This window comes from Sphaeramia orbicularis, chromosome 3 (assembly GCF_902148855.1).
Source record: "Sphaeramia orbicularis chromosome 3, fSphaOr1.1, whole genome shotgun sequence".
NCBI classification, from domain to species: domain Eukaryota; kingdom Metazoa; phylum Chordata; class Actinopteri; order Kurtiformes; family Apogonidae; genus Sphaeramia; species Sphaeramia orbicularis.
This window is the reverse complement of record NC_043959.1, coordinates 46,907,600-46,924,955: the sequence shown is the minus strand read 5'-3', so window position 1 is coordinate 46,924,955 and position 17,356 is coordinate 46,907,600. Positions and strand designations below refer to the sequence as shown.

General features: G+C 37.5%; 2 protein-coding genes across 2 annotated transcripts; both read left to right on the top strand.

The window, feature by feature from the left end:
- Nucleotides 1-1,887: 1,887 nt before the first annotated feature.
- thap11 (THAP domain containing 11) lies at nucleotides 1,888-4,208 on the top strand. The gene has a single exon (XM_030125451.1). It carries the CDS (start codon nucleotides 2,437-2,439, stop codon nucleotides 3,271-3,273), a length of 837 nt encoding a protein of 278 aa, XP_029981311.1. The 5' UTR covers nucleotides 1,888-2,436; the 3' UTR covers nucleotides 3,274-4,208.
- Nucleotides 4,209-8,751: 4,543 nt separating this feature from the next.
- Nucleotides 8,752-13,924, top strand: nrn1lb (neuritin 1-like b). The gene is made up of 3 exons (XM_030130182.1): nucleotides 8,752-9,048; nucleotides 10,678-10,825; nucleotides 12,667-13,924. Exons 1-3 carry the CDS (start codon nucleotides 8,994-8,996, stop codon nucleotides 12,968-12,970), a joined length of 507 nt encoding a protein of 168 aa, XP_029986042.1. The 5' UTR covers nucleotides 8,752-8,993; the 3' UTR covers nucleotides 12,971-13,924.
- The last annotated feature ends 3,432 nt before the right edge of the window (nucleotides 13,925-17,356 follow it).

Genomic DNA, 17,356 nt, shown 5'->3' with positions numbered 1-17,356 from the left:
AGATGAACCACCACTGCAAAATTAAACACACACACATACAGAGAGAGAGAGAGGTGGAAACATGGCGTCTGCCCGCTGAGGGACCACCAACTGATGTAATGCTTTCATCACAAAATATATATAGCTCAAGAACATTTCAGATGAATTGTACAGTATATTTATGTCTTTATTTTTATTGAAGGACTACTGGATTGTTGCTCTAGTTTAAATCAGTTTAACATTTGTCCAGCAACCACTTTTTGTTTAGTTAATTTGCAAATGACATATAATAAGTTGCAGGAGAGGTTAAAAACAAGAGATGACTTATGTAAAAACCTCCCCTTAAAAATAATCATGTAAAAATCAGAGATACTAGGCCAAATACAATCATCAAGAAAAGATTCAAGAAGTTTATTGTCATTTACACAGGAGTACTGAGCATTGAAATTCTTAATTTGCGAGTTCCCTTCACATGACAAATGTAAACAGTTGAGCTAAATTAAAACGAAATGAAAGAAGTAAACTGTACAGTTAAAACTATTTAAAATAAACTAAAACACAATAAAGGAAATACTCTGTACACTAAGCAGGGAACAATAAATAGGTATAATAAAATGAGGCAAGTACTCTGTGCAAAGAGTAAGTGTATCAAGGTGCAAAAAAATAAAGATTGATTGTGCAAGATACAAAAATACTGTCACAGTGGTAGACGTTGAATGCAGATATTACTGTTGTGCAAATATGCAAGGATTTGTACAGATATGAGTTGCAGTCAGTCAGTGGTTCAGTAGCATGATGGCCTGTCGATAAAAACTATTCCTTGATCTGGTTGTCTTTGCCTTCACGCAAAACAAACAGGAACAAAACAAACAAAACAATACGACTTACATAGATAGGATCATACACGTAATAGTATAAATACGAAACTCAATACAAAGAAACTATATGAAACAATAACATTTTTCACTAATACGATTTTCTTTGGTCCTTTCCTCCCATTAATCAAAATCTATTTATATATCACCTTTCCTACAGCTTACCCGTTAAAAGTGCTTTGCAAGTGACTTGTGAACCAAAAATATTACTTAACAACTGTAAACTGTAACAGAATGAAATAATAATAATTAAAAAAAAAAAAAGTCGATTAAGCACTCGATTAGAAGCACAAAAATGGCATGAAATAGTACACGATAAATGAACAGACAGATCTACAATAAAAGAAGTGAATAAAATACATTGAACGGTCTAAACACCAGGCTACTAATGGTCCAAAAACTTCCTGAAATAAACCATATCAGACAGATTCATTCATTCATTCATTCATCTTCTGAGCCCACCTTATCCTCACTAGGGTCGCAAGGGGTGCTGGAGCCTATCCCAGCTACCTAAGGGCGAAGGCGGGGTACACCTCGGATGAGTCGCCAGTTGAGATGATATTTTGTCACCATTTAATTTATTGTCAACTTGTTTTTATCCTGTGGCCCAAGGGTGTAAGGATGATGCCATGGCCTAATAACTACTGCTCTTGGCATTAAAGGATAATTTGGATTTAAACTCACTGCAACTTGAAGTTACATACTAGAGCTTTTCATTCTTAAATGTTGTCCAATTTTGTGTTGATTTGTCATGCAACAAAATTCAAACGCAGGAAACTATAGAAATACTAATTAAAATCCAGTGACGCTAAAAATTGCAATAAAAACATAAAAAAGATTTATTGTATGACCTGATCGTATGCATGTACCATCAAATTTTCTTTTTGAAATAAAAATAAAAAAAATAAACAAAATAAATCTTTTTTGTGCTCAATTTTTCTTCTGCTCAGAGGGGTAATGTCACAAATTTTCCCTCATGGACATTTTGAATTATAAGAGTAGTGAAAATAATCCTGTTGAGATTTGATATATTGTTGTGATTGTGTAAGAATTTAAACCCACCCTTTTACCTTGCATTTAAATAACAATTTTAATCATGCTTGTATTATGCAAGTAGCTCTTGATCATGGAGATGACAGTTTTTCTTCACCTCATCAGAGTTCAGACTTGCATTACCAACTCTGACCAGCAGGGGCAGTAATTATACTGAGGGAATTGGAACTAGGGCGCAAGGGATTATGGGACTTTTAGTTTTGAGCGGACGACGATTGGAGTGACAACATCGACGAGAACAAAACAAGAAATTCACCTCCGAAAATAAATCACCAGGCTTGTATTTAGCATAAATATACGCGTTGTCTGCTTGGTACCCGGACTCTTTCGGGTGGGTTGAGTCGTTTGTTCGGGGTAGAGCAGGTCACTTTTGGTGGAAAATAAACAGGAAGTTGTTAGCGTTGTGGGACGTGTAGTTCCGCTTGCAGGCCGCTGAGCTTGATAACAAGGCACAGAATAAAGAAACAACAGAAAAATAACACAAACTTAAACCGAACACCGTGTTTTCAGACTCGACGCTTGCGTAAACATGCCCGGGTTCACCTGCTGTGTTCCTGGTTGCTACAATAACTCGCACCGGGACCGGGACCTGCGCTTCTACACATTTCCTAAGGACACCACGCTGAGGGAGATGTGGCTGAGGAACATCTCCCGGGCCGGGGTCAGCGGCTGCTTCAGCACCTTCCAGCCCACCACGGGACATCGGGTCTGCAGCGTGCACTTCGCAGGTGGGAGGAAAACCTACAGCATCAGAGTCCCGTCCCTGTTTCCGTTGAGGGGCGTGAATGAGCGCAGAAACCGGCGGGGGAGAGGCAGGAAGGTGTCCGCGGCTGGTGCTCCTGCCCCCGCCGCCGCCGCGACCTCCGGGATTGTCATCACCAATGTCCTCGCCAGCGCCGCAGAAGGAGCCGAGGGGAACGCCGGTGGGGAGGCGAGCGACGACAGCATCACCGTGGTTCAGATAGGCCAGAACGGGGAATACCTGGGCACGGCGCGGCTGCCCGCCCAAACGGAGGGGACTTGTTACTCCGGGCCGATCGGCAGCGCAGACGAACAAACCGCGGACGAGTCTTCAGTGGAAGCCACGTCCATTGTGCACCCACCCGCCGTGCAGTACGTGAGTGTGACCAGCAGCCCCCTCGACCACTCGTACTCTCTGACCACCGGCACCACGTCCGCGGAGCTGCTGCGGAAACTGAACGAACAGCGGGACATCATCGCACTGATGGAGGTAAAGATGAAGGAGATGAAGGCGACCATCCGCCAGCTGCGGGTGGCAGAGGCCAAGCTGCAGGAGGAGGTGCGGGAGCGGGACCGGCTCCTGTACGGCAACTCGGTGGTTTTTAACGCCCGGAAGAGAAACTGATAGATGGACATCACCGGAGACGAGCCGTTACAAAGACTCAGACTGACAGAGGAGGCACCGAGGGGTTTGAAGACAACAGACCCAGCCGTATTTTGTATAGAACTTCGAGCGATGACAATTTATTTTCAACAAGTAGAGCTCAGTTTTCGTAGGCCTAATGTAATAAAAGTTGGCTGGCTAGTTAATGTAGCTGATAGTAATAATCTTATTGCTTATCACCTAGAGACATGCACAGCCAAAACAAGATCAACATAGCGTTTATTCATAAAACAGCTGTAATTTGCTCAGACTTGAGTAAAACAAAAGGCAAACAGACAAATGGGGGGGGGGGGACGCTGAAGACTGCCTGTTTGCATAAAACGTTTTTCTCCTGCAATGTTTTTATTGATGTCATCAATGAAATGAGATTTGTGTACATCTCAAAAGCATACTGCTTAGGTGAGATAAAAGGCAAAGGTATCCACAGTTTCTGAAAACTAAACACTACCCTCAGCACACTCAGAAAATAGGCCCAACCACTTCTTTGGCTGAGTCTCTGGAAGGTACCTTAAGTTGTTTTCCCACGTTTCTGTTTGCTTGAAAATGTGCAGTAGATTAAGAAATTAACTTGCGTTTTCTTGCAGACATGCATTAAGATTAATGTGTTTCTTAGGGAAACTGAAGTCATTTCGCCGAAGTAAAACTTTTTGTCCAGATACTTTATGCAACTATGACTGTCTGTCTCCCAGGTTGTTTTGTAACAAAGCATCTGTTTTTGACTTAAGTTGCCTATTAATGGTCAGATGCTAGTTCACACAGACTTTTAGTGGCTGCATCTCCGTTTTTTTTTCAGTGTGTGTTTTTGTTGCACAGTATGTTACAAACATTTCTGGCTTGAACATGGTTTGACAGCTGTGCTCAACTGTCATTTTCAAGTAAATTTCTTTTTGAAATGGTGTTGATTCAGTCTTGCAATTCTTTAACTCCTCCAGTCCTTAGATAGAATGATGGTTTCATCCACCCTCACTTTAACAAGCAGCAGCCCATAGTTTTTAAGAGTCAGGTTCAGTCCTCAAGGGCATAAAGGCTCAGTATGTGGCTGTCAGTATGGGCTTTTAGCAACTAAAACGCACAGTGAGGAAACAAAATTCTTGCAGGTCTCAGCATTTTCTTTCTCTTTTTGTTGAGGCATACACCTGTTAATTGGTAATTGCAGCATTGCGTAAGTTATACTTACTCTTAGTATTAAAACCATGATGTTGCCTTAATGAGTTGAAAATGAATGTGAATATTTTGCATCTGGCATTTAGTAATGGGGTCAATAAGTTGGTGAGAAACTCGACAAACTCATGATGCATCAAACTCCCTGATCAAGACTATGTTTTCAGACTGTAATATGATCAGATTGCTTTTTTTTTTTGTTTACACCAAACTACTGCAGTTCGTCAATGTTTTGTTTCTTTTGGTAAATGTGTTTTCAATTTCACTAAATAATTTCCTCTTCAGTTCTAAAGTAATTTCTACAAAAAATGTTTAGTAAATGTCCTCATGAATTGAGTCAAAAGTGAACAGTCTGTATAATTTGTTTTGTTTATTTACTTGACTTTCTTACCTTTTCATTTTTGAACAAATATTGCAGCTGGTATTTACAGTTTCTTTTTCAATTGATTTATGTAGCGTTCAGCCAGACATTGCAGCATGTTTTGTGCCCTGTAGGTGGCAGTGGGATAAAACCTTGAAGAGAGAAGCTTTATCTCCTCTCTGTATGGCCTAATTTACTGTCTCTCTGTCTTTGTTCCCTCTTCTCATGGTCATTTGCTTAATTACCTTTACATTAAAGCGCTGAAATACTTAATTTTGTAACTGTAAATGTAAAGCTGCGATGTAGTTCCTTAATGTAAACTACGGCACTAGTAGATGATGTCAGATGGAAGGAGGGAGAGGGACAGACAGAAGAATGAATGGATAGAGAGCAGTAGAGGGAGAGGAGCCAGATCCTAATCTCATCTGGATTTTTTTTTTTTTTTTTACTCCCAACAGTGTTGCATAATGCTCTAATCCCGGACTGTCAATCAAATTTACACAACTCTACCTTCTCTTTCTATGTCCGCTACCGTGTTTACTCTCAGGCTTTATGACAGCATCTCATGTCTGATTGTCTCATCTTTTGAGAGTAATTATTTAATGGAAATAACATCAAACAATGTTGACAACACATGATCCTGAAATCCATTGTTCAAAGTCAGAAGTTTGGTATAAATGCTATGTATTTATAAAGAATTACATGAAATATACAATACCTGCACTGCCATTTCATTATTAGGGATTTTTTTTTTTTTTAAGCGATATTACACCTGTTTCTTTCCTTTTTTCTTTTTTTTAAAAATATTGAACAAGGACCACTATACAACATCACTATACCTGTATATATTTTTTTGCTTGTCAAAACAATGATCACATGAAGCTTTGTAATACTACAGAATAACCAGAATTAAAATATTCAATACTGGAATCTTTAAAATCTGACTTCATGGAAAGATGGTCATGTTAAAATAAGAAAAGCTCTTTGATAAACTTCCTTTTTTCTCTAAATTGTTATTGTTCCAACAAATTCAAATGAGCTGTACCTAGAACTAACAGTGTCAGTTCCAGCTTTACACTGTCAAGAACTAGACCCATAGTCAAGTCAACCATTAAAAACAATATTTTCTCAGTAAATCACACTGAACAATACTAATTTTTTCATCAAATTCTAAGTTTATGTGAAAAATGAAAGTATAAGAAAATGAATTATTCTATTCATTTTTTAATTTACAGCTAATTTTAAATGTTCAAATAGCATCATGCTACTCTGTCTTAGTCCAAAGACATTTTTGTAACTAAAAAGTTTATTGTTTTTTTTTCTTCCAAAAAGTGCAAGTAAAAACAGAATGGGATCATTTGGTTTCATAATTTTATATATTATCCACAACAGCTTGCAGAAAACATCAAATGTTTACTGAGAAAGTGGACTTTAAAAAAAAAAAAATTCAAGAAAAAAAAAGGCCAATTTCACGTTTGATGGCAGCAACATGTCTCTAAAAAGTGAGGACAGAGGCCACAAAAGCTGGAAAAGAAAGAAATGCTGCAAAAAAGACACAGCTAGAGGATAGTTTTTTTATCCATTTAGAGTGATTGACAACAGGTCAGTGGCATGATTAGAGATAAAAAGAGACCGTCTTACAGAGGCAGAGTCTCAGAATTAAAGATAGGCAGAGGTTCACCACCCTCCAAAAACACAGTATACACAAACTGTTGAGCAACTGCAGAATAGTTGTCCTCAATGTAAAATTAAGACTTTAAATATCATCATGTACAGTTCATAATATAACCAAAAGTTTAAGAGAGATTGAGAAATTTTCTGCACTTAAGGAGCATGGGCACCCATCATTACTGGATGCTCATCTTCTGGTTCTCAGACACCACTGCATTTAAACCAGGTATGACTCTATGATGTAAATCACTGCATGTAATGTAAACCAGTCATTATCTGTGAACATAGTTCTTTGTGCCATCACCTAATAGGTTGAAGCTCTATCATACAATAAGAATTCACAAGTGGACATGATATAGAAACACCACCATCTTCTCTGGGTCAAAATTCATTTCAAATGGCAACTAAGTGGAAAGCTGTTTTGTGGTCAGATGAATCAAAATTAGAAGTTCTTTTTGGGAATCATTTATGTTGCATCCTCTGGACTAGAGGGACCATCTGACGTGTTTTCAGCACCCAGTTCAAAAGTCTGTATCTCTGATGGTATGGGGTTACTTTAGTGTTTATGGAATGGGTGGGCAGTGTGCACACTTGGAAAGGCATCAGTGCTAATAGGTATATACAGGTCCTAGAGCAGTAAGTACTCCCATATAGATGACATATTTGTAGTGAAGGTCTTGCATATTTCAGCAGGACAACAATGAACTGCATACTACATCACAACAGCAGGGTTTTTATAGTAGAAGAGTTTTGGTGCTGAATTGGCCGGCATGTTGTCCTGACCTGTCATGATTTGAAAACATTTGGCACATTGTGAAATACGACAAAGGACGCCCAAGAGTGTTTAGCAGCTAAGCATCCTGTATCAGACATTCCTCTCCCAAAAATCCGGCAACTGATCTCATCAGTTCCAGATACAACAGAAAGAACGCTACACAGTGGTAACGTGGCTCTGTCACTACTTTTCAGAGGCATGTTGCTGCCGTCAGCTTTAAAATTACCTTATTTTTTTTCCAATCATGTTAAATTTCCTCAGTTTAAACATTTGACGTTTTCTATGTTCTGTTGTGAATAAAATATGGGTTCATGAGATTTGCAAACAATTTTATTGTATTTTTATTTACATTTCACACACTGTCCCAAGTTTTTCAGAATGAGGTTATAAACCTGTTTAAATGATTCAGACTACAGTTTACCTACAGATTTAGTAAAGATAGAAATCTAACAGCTTGACAACTGTTTTAAATCTATTTGAACCGTTTTAGAGCTTTATTATTAGATCTCATTTTGTTGCCATACATTTTTAAAGTAACCAGTGATCATTTTTTATAGTGTAGGATTTTACAACAAGAAAAATCCTGAAAGTTTTACCATCTCTGAAATGATGTGAAATGATTTGACACAGATGCTTAAACATGTTGAACAGCGACAATGTGAGAAAATCCATATTCGAGGTGTTAATACAGATGTTTTCAGAAAAAGTCACAGTATGAGTTACAGCTATGATGTATTGATTCATGAAGCTTCCGTCAGACAGATTATTCTGTAGTTAATGGTTGTTTTAAGCTGCAGATTAACAATGGGTTACCATTCCTCCTGTGTCAGTATACAAATGTGAACCAGGACTTATACTAATGCACAGAGTGTGAGCCATCTGGGGGGCAGAGAAGGGGATTTGGAGGCTGAGAGCAAGAGGAGGGGGTTGTTGTAAGACAGATGCTGAAGCAAGGAGGGTTTGAGCAAGGTGGGTATGAAATCACAGGATGTACGTACTATTTTTGCACTCTATCTGAGTCTCACATGGGCTGTCGCTTTTCTCAAAGGGCGCTCAGCTTCCACACTGGACTCCCAGGTGGGTAGGATTCTGTTATCCTCATGGGACGTCACCCATCTGTTCAAAAAAAAAAAAAGAAAAAAGAAAAAAAAACAGAAACCCTTACACATTTGATTATATTTCTTCTGTCTGCTATGGTTTGTGGTCAAAAACTTGAAAACCACTCAGCGACATCAGGTGGATGTGTGTAAATACATCAGAAAGCATAATAAGTGTGTTGATTGCACAATCATCATTATATATAATTGATTTGTGTTTCAAATAAATGTTCTAAATACTAAAGACCGGAAATGAGATCGCTCTAATCCACTGTGCTGTGCCGTGATGCTGTCATTGGTCTGCTGCCTCCAAGCTCTCTATGGCTCGCATTGTGCCCCTCCCTGATGCACATGCATGTGTTTGCATGCACACACACAAACACAGCATCCTCTTACACTCTATGATGCATCAGTCCCTTTCACTGGTAATCCAGCTGGGCTCTGCCTGTGCATTGATGTACTTTTCAAATTTGATGAATTCCCAACTGATAAGAGGACACATCACATTTTAAAACTACAACTTCTACTTTGGATTTAAAAGCAGAATCGGCCTCAGATCAGAGCCTCTGGTTCAGAGGTGGGACTCAGCTCTACGGGACTTTGCTGAGCCGAAAACATGAAGTCCCATCCTGGCACCGTGACTGTGCTGCTGCCTATCGCCCTCTGCCTCAGTAAGGACAATTCTTTACCTGCCACTATTATCTGAGTGTGCTGTTTATTATCATCTGGAAAAAAGTAATTATATGCCATCTTTATTCTTGGCTGTCTCCAGCCTCTTTCCCATTTTCTGCTGCTTTACTGGTGTTCTCATTTTTGTAATGCTTGTCCATATTTCCTTAAACTGGATATAGAAAGAAAGTCAAATCGGTCAAATTAAATTTCAACAGGCTGTTGAGGAAAAGTTCATAGAAGTTAAAATGACTGATAAAGAGAATTTAATTTAACTTGTTTGGAGACTGAGGAGAGAGAGGTTTTACAAAGGCACTTACCTTAATGAAACCTTCACTGTGCCCTCATGTTCTGATTGTCTCTTGGTCTTTGTACGTGAGCATTTAGAGGGCATAACCTCATGTAAGTGAGTGTGAATGTTGATATTTTACCACCTACATTTTTGGAAAAATTCAGATCAGACATAACACAGATAACTGAACATTTAGTAGTAAGGAGATTTCAGGATAAGTAATGGGAGTTAAAAAATATTTGCAGATTTTAAAGGAATGAATACAGGATTCAGAGCTTGGAAAGCTGAAATCACATGTATGGCAGCAAGAATTCTACAAGCAGTCTGATTACAGAAAACCTCAAAAGTAAAACAGCCGATGATCACACTGCTGACAGATCCTTCATGACAATGCTATAATTATAAGTTGGTTAAACCAGCATGATGCCATTTTACATTTATTGAAAGCTGTCAGTATGATGTACAAATGTTTTATCTGACCTGTTTGAAGAGGGTGTGGAGGAGCTTAACTAACCTGTGGTGATGCCTGAATTTAACCCCATTTCACTCCTTTGGGATGAACAGAAGCGCCAACCATGAGCTAAACAATATGGTCCAACATCAGCGTCTTACCTCACTAATGCTCTTGTGGCTGAATGGGAGTAAATCTCTGCAGCCACACTCCAAAATTGTTTTCAAAGCCTGTCCCAGAAGGACAGAGGCTTTACAGTGGCACATTAAAGGCCCTGGTTTTACTCACTTGACGGTGTAATGATAAGGGGTCACACACATTGGACCCTCTTTCATGAGTCCTTTACACAGGAAGGGATCCAGAGTTTAAACACACCTTTATGCACTGATTAAATAATGTCCTTTATCATCAGATGTGTTTTAATTCTTCAGCTGAACCCTGTGCTGCACCTTTTCAGTGAAAATATGAATCATCCACCGAGTGAAATGTTATGCATGGGCTGATCAATGTTCTTGGCAAGCTCACACAAGATTTTGCAGCCCTACATTGAATTTGGCTTTTAGGAGGAATAATCCCTCCAGATGAATGGAATACATCATATTCCTGTATCTATTTGATCCATCAAAGAAGCTGATGGATAATATCTCTAAAAACATTGTATTTCACTCCACAAAATGAAATCCTTTGCCCAAAACATTTAGTTATTTCTGGCAATTCATTCTTTTGTTTTCATCTGACATTTTATGGTTTCCCTTTACATGTCCACATATTCCATGTAACATGTCATCTTTTAACTATTTATTTATGTCAGTATTTACATACTTCAGAACTGCTTTTTAATTGTACTGTGGCTTAATTGTCTTTCTGTGCTTGCTTTCTGTCTAACAGATTTAGTTCCTGTATGTCTCGGAGCTGCAATTCCCATTTCCTGTGGTTCAATCTACAAGAGTTTTGCTCAGTGTTTACTCACACTTGGTGACAGTTTGGTGGAAACGCAAAAAGACCAGAACACACAGGACATCGATGCAATCTGCAGGTGTGTGCAGCTTTTTGATCTTAGTTTATTATGAAAATATACTGTAGTTGTTAATATTAATTTTTCACAAGTATCATTGTCAATTATAGATATTATAATTCAGTGCATGTGCTTTGTGTGCTAACCTGACTCTACAGATTCATAGAATTGGATTCACAGGAAACGATGCATGAAATTATTTGTAAAATGAAAGCTAGACAGTCACTGACGCAGAAAACAACATTTGTTCATGAGTTGACTTGTGTTCTATTAGGGAGTGTTGTTAGCTGTCATCTCTAAGTCTTGATTTGTGAAATAATATGTTTGTGTGACTTTACTGTAAATGGATTTAAATTTGTTTCCTGCCACTGTTGTTTGTAATGTTTCACTCTGTGGGTAAAGGTGTAACAATGCTTCAACTGAAGTGCTTGTTGGATGATCATACGGTGTCTTTTGGCAGTAGTGACGCATGGTCAGTGGTGATCAGCTGACCACTTAAAAATGCAATATTACTATTTTAATCACTTTGTCAAAGGAATGTAAGTTATTACTACATTATGACTACATCATTTCAATTTTAGCACTTGTGAAAATTAAAACAAGGCAACCACTAAAGAACAATGCACAAAATGTGTGTACATATATTGCCAAAAAAGAGAGAGATTCAGTCCTAATGTAGACACAACTCTGCTGTTTTGCTCCAAACAACTGAAGAGTGTTGCTCTAAAATATGATAAAAGTCAACATTCTCACATCGTGAAAAGATACAATTAACAAAGTGAATGTTAAATTCTACAAATGTACAACCAACTTGAAATGACCAGATTTTGGTTATTAACTGTAATGCAGTGTTTCCCAAACTTTTTTGGCTCATGACCCCATTTTAACATCACAAATTTCTGGCGACCCCAGACATTCAAAACAAAGACATTTTTTTGCTACAATTAATTTGTTTTTGATCATTTAATAGTGTGCCATACTATGTTGCAAATAAATATTAATTTCAGACAACATTTAGTGTATATAATGTATATTATTATGGACGGGGGCAGAAAAGCCAGGTGTAGATTACTGCACAAAGTGAGAATTTTATTTTCCTAGGTCAGGATATGTACAGTCAGTCCAGCTTGGATTTATAAAGCTGACAATTAAAACTGAACAAACAATAACTCAAACTATGAATTATGAAAGAGCTGCAGCATCTTAAACCGACCACAATGAACATTTGACAGATAAACAGTACCCCAGTGCTTCAGTTTCAGCTTCACACTTTGTCATGTCTTTTATGTATTATGATTGTGTCTCTCAACTCACCCTATATTTTTTCTTAGACCGTTTTTTTTTTTTTTTATCAATTGCTAGAAATTTCAGTTGACCCCATTTGAATTCCAGGTGACCCCACGTGGGGTCCTGACCCTAAGGTTGAAAAACACTGTTTTAATGGGTTACCATTACATTTGTTTTGTAATTTAACTACTACTCTTGCTTGTTATAAGTTACTCCCAGAGACTACACATCAGTTAGCACTGGGGAAATTACCTGGTCATTCATTTTGTCTTTAGGGATAACAATGATGATTTAATCAGTAGAAATACAGCATTCATAAGCATCACTGTGTCCGAGTATGATCAACCTCTATGCTGTATCTCACCATGGATCTCTTAGTGGCACTGCGCCTCTTGTGTTTGTTGTTAAATCAACAGTTAAGGATCTTGATTTTGGTATTTGTGCTGGTGCTCATTATGTCTCATACTTATTGCAGCTTGTACCACTATACAGGTCTTTTTAATAATAATATACTGGTAATGCTGTATTGCACTTGTTTATTTCCTGTGATTAACATCGGCGTCTCTTGCTAAAAGGTCCTGGAATGCTTTCCATGTTTGTGCCAACGCAGCTCTGGCTGGATGTCCTGGAGAAGCAGCGGCGGTCTGGGAGTCTCTAAGACAAGAGTCCAGGAAGACACAGTTTTCTGGAAATCTGTATGACATGTGTGCCAGTCGCACCACCCTTCCACCCAGCACTGTGCCTGCACCGCAGAGCCCCCCCACCTCTGATCAAACCAACCAGGAAACACTGAAAGGGAAAACACACAAAGATGTGCCCACCTTCACCACAGTGTTGCTCCCAGCATGCACCACACTGTTACTGCTGCTCAGGAAGTAGTGAGCTCATATTAGTATTTCAATGGAGGGATGACAGCGGATCGGAGAGGTCTGCTCCCCCCTTATGCTCCAGACACAAGAGTAAACACTCACTACAAGTCAGGCTCATGACTTTAATTGTTGATCCTAAAGTAAGGATGAGATAAGGATGAATATGCAGAAGTTTTCTAAGATGGTGTCTTTATTCCTACTTTAACTATTCATTAATCAGATTTCCATCGGTATGACTCCTCATGCCTTACCCACAGAGAGGTCAATGAAGTCACATTTATTTTGGTTTACACAAATGTCTATATCAAACTCTTCAGATATCACTTTCTAAGACATCTGAAAGTACCACAGGCTTTTTTTATTGATTCACATCATATAGCAGTGCTTGGTCAAACCTTCCATGGTGGATGAACAAAGTACAACCCAAAGAAACCCTTTTAGGTCATGAGATTAACTGCTTCAACTTAAAGATAAGCTATTTTTTCCAGTATACACTTATATTTTTTATCAATACTGCCATACATCCACAGTACCGCTTTATTTCCACTTGATTCTTTAAGCACAAGAGAGATTTGAGAGACTTTTTGATGCACTGTATTGCGTTGTTTTCCTGCTGTAGGTTGTCACCTTTTATTGGTGGTTCAACTGCAAAAGATTAGACTTTGTTTGGAAGCATTCATCGCAGTGTTTGCATGATCTTGCTGTATTTTATCACTTGTTCAACACTATGTAATTTCATGGTAGTTTGCTCCCCCTTATCCTTTTAACTAGTTACATGTTACATTTTCTGAAATGCTGGTTAAAGCTTCATCCTCATAACATTCTTTGTAATGTAATTTAATGTTGTACAGCTTTTCTTTGATACTGGGCAAACACTAGTCACAAAACATTTTTGTATTGCTACAATTTCAACAGTCTGAGTGAAAACCCAACTGTAATTAAAGGCATGCTGAAGTAAGAGGTATTTTCATTGAATATCCATCAGGTTTTGAAGGTTTTCATGTGTGACATATACATGCACATATAATTACATCCCAGCAAATCATTAATGTTCTGACATGTTTTGAGGTTTAGTTAAGGTTAGACCTAATTGGACGTATCATGGGTTTGTTTAAGGTTGCAGTAATTCTCCAAGAGCTGAATGTAAGTCAATCTGAAAGTTTTTGTGTCTGTGTAATCTTAATACTCTTAAACTGTTTCATAAGAGCAGAATCATGAGTAGATTAATCTAATCTATCGTCATTCATCCTCAGTGAAGCAAGGTGCACCTCATAATCCTTGAAAACAGTCAGAACTCTCTCGAGACACCTCCTGAAGGAATAATAAGTGGCTGTTGGATAAAGATCAGTTATGTGCCAGCAGGTCAGAGCGATAACTTCATTGGACATCCTGCTTTATGATGTGTTTGTGTTTAAACATTCATGTGTGACACTGACTAAAGTCAGTGTGTTAAGGCCGGGCGACCCACTACTGCCGCTGGAACCAAAGTTCAGAGGTGGAGTTCATGACTGAAGTAGTGCTGGTTCATCTCTCAGTCTGCATGTGCATGTTAAACATCTCTGGCTTTTGAGACTTCACATTTAAAAGCCAGATTATGCTGCTGCTTTAGCCCTGATGACTCATTTTCAATACTGTGGACAGTTTGCACAAAACATGGCAGGTCACCATGAACAGTGTGGGGGAGGGACGTTCAAATCTGTCGCTGTTTCACTGAGCTGATACTAATTCATTGTGACTGATTTTACATCTGATACTGAAAGTGACTCTTGGTGTCAATATACAGTCATGGAAAAATTTATTAGACCATCAAAAGTCATCAGAAACAATGGTTATACAATCAAGTACTAACTCCTGTGTGTATCGTGTGACTAAAACAGACAGAAAAGAAAACATGGAAAGCCTAAAAGCACTGTTTTTGGCAGTACAATGCCATAGCTATTGATGTAAGAACTGAAATGATTTTGGTTATTATCAATGAAACACGAAAAATGGTTAGACATCAGCTCTTAAATTAAACTTTTATGAGCTATTTTTGTTGTTATCATTATATTTGTCCAAACAAATGTACCTTTAGTTGTACCAGGCGTTAAAATGAACAAGAAATTGAAGAAAACAAAGATGGTTTAATATTTTTTTTTCCTGACTGTATGATGTCAAGCATTTTGCACCTTTTTCCTCAAGACTAATATAAGTAATCAGACGTCTGGATTCACAACAGTACAATGGAATGAAACAAAATGTTACAAGTAAAATATTTCATAGTAGTTTTGCTTCTTTTCATTACATATTTAACAGACCAATTGAAATTAACACATTTCATTTGCATACAGAACTTGGCAACTAAAGGTGGCAAACGTACAGCCTGCCAAAGGTTCCAGTTTGGCCTGTGTAATGAATCTGTGGAGTGCAAAATTTACACTGAAGATATTAACTGTCAAGGGTGTCAAACTCATTTTAGTTCCAAACTCCAATCTCCAAAATTTGGACAATATTTTAACTATTATACCTATTGATGAATTTTTTTGTGCATTTGTAGATCCACTTTGTTGTAGTTATATAATGGAGTAATTTTTTAAAAAGAAATTTCAAGTTGTTTACATAATTCACATTTTTTGTGAAATGATTGTTTGTAAATGTAAAAAAAAAATAAAAAAATAAAAAAATCAGAATTTAAAATTACCAAGAAAAAAATTTGGAGTTGTCATTATTGATAGGTTTTTGTGCTATTATTTTATTAGTCCAGCTCGCTTGAGATCAAATTGGGTAGTGTGTGGCTCCTGAACTAAAATGACTTTGACACCTCTGCTGTAAAATATCACAACCTTTTGAATGAACATTTTGTAATGTTCAGTGTAATGTATTTATTATCAATGACTTTTTTCTTCAGGCACAATTTTACACAGGAAATGGCATTAAACATATATAAAACTATCTCATTCACAGTGAAATATTCTGAAAACACTGGACGCCTGGAGGATAAGCTGCTTCATCCCTACAACACCTTGGTGTGCCTGTTCACTCTAATCTCTCTGTGTCCTGCATTTCACTTGGAAAAATCTTCAACATCACCATAAAATCTTTTTCTTCCCAAAAAACCTCAAAATAGGCATCCAGCTGTTGAAAAAACATTTTTCCTTGTTTCTGCGGAAGAGATATGATGAAGAGTAGAACAGCATTGACATGTTTCTGAACACTGCTTTTTGACAGATGGTGTATAGCTTACACTTGTTGGGATTAAAGAATCTACAGATAGTTGTGTGAGCTCAGTGTTTTACATATGACCATAGATAAATGTTCAGAACATGTTGGATGAACAAATTCACCTCATGTAGTCTGTAATATGAATAAATAAATAAAACTGAAAAACTGACAGGTCAATATGAAAATTACACACTTGTATATTGCAGTTTTAATCTTTATTATAATGAAATATGCAGTTATTTCTGTATGCCATTTTTTTTTTAGCTTATTTATTTTTTAGCTCAGGAACAGAAACCTATCAAACAGAAAGCAGTGATGGAATGAAGTACTGTTAATCTGGTACTTAAGTACAAATTTGATTTTACACTACACCCCATAGCCAAATATTACTCTTTTTACTCAACTACATTTGTCTGACTGTTGTAGTTAATTTTCAGATTATGACTTTCCATTCTTTTTCAGTGAAAACCACATATCTCCAAATGTGTTGATTTTTGGATGTTTCTCATGAACTGTGGACTCGGACTTTGAGAAAATTCTTCTATTTCTTTCCACTTATTTGTGTGGCAACTTCCAAATGAAGTGAAGTGACACCATTTATTACAATGCACTGTTGCCCATAAGAATGAATGGATTTTACCTCATTATAGATTGAAATGATTGTGAAACTGTGATTTATTCTTGATAGATAAAGTATAACTAAGACTCAGTATACGATCATTGCACCTGGTCAAAAGTGATTACTGAAATGTATAAATACGAATAAAAAGAGGAATGTGTCTGAAAACAAAATTATTCCAACTTTATGGGCAACTGTGTATTATCCTGTGCATTTTGATGTCATTTTCATGTTCACTGTGGAGCCTCTGAACGTCCAAATGTGTCAGATCTGAAGCCAGTGAAAAGTGAAGAAACATTTATCTGAATTATTTCAATGCATCAATGAATGGAAGAGTAGTGGTTCTAACATTTTAGATCAGTGGACGCTTTTTGTCATAGCCTGCTGTTTAGCAACATTCTTAGAAATCCTCTTGGATTAACTGGAAATGCATTGTCACAAAGTTGAAAATTGTTTCTGAGCTCATGCCTCTGTTTAGAGATACATTATTGTCACAGAACAGAAAGAGTATGAACATGCAATGATCTTATAGAAAATGATTAAACATTTGGTAGTTCTGAGCAGAACTGAAGTGGT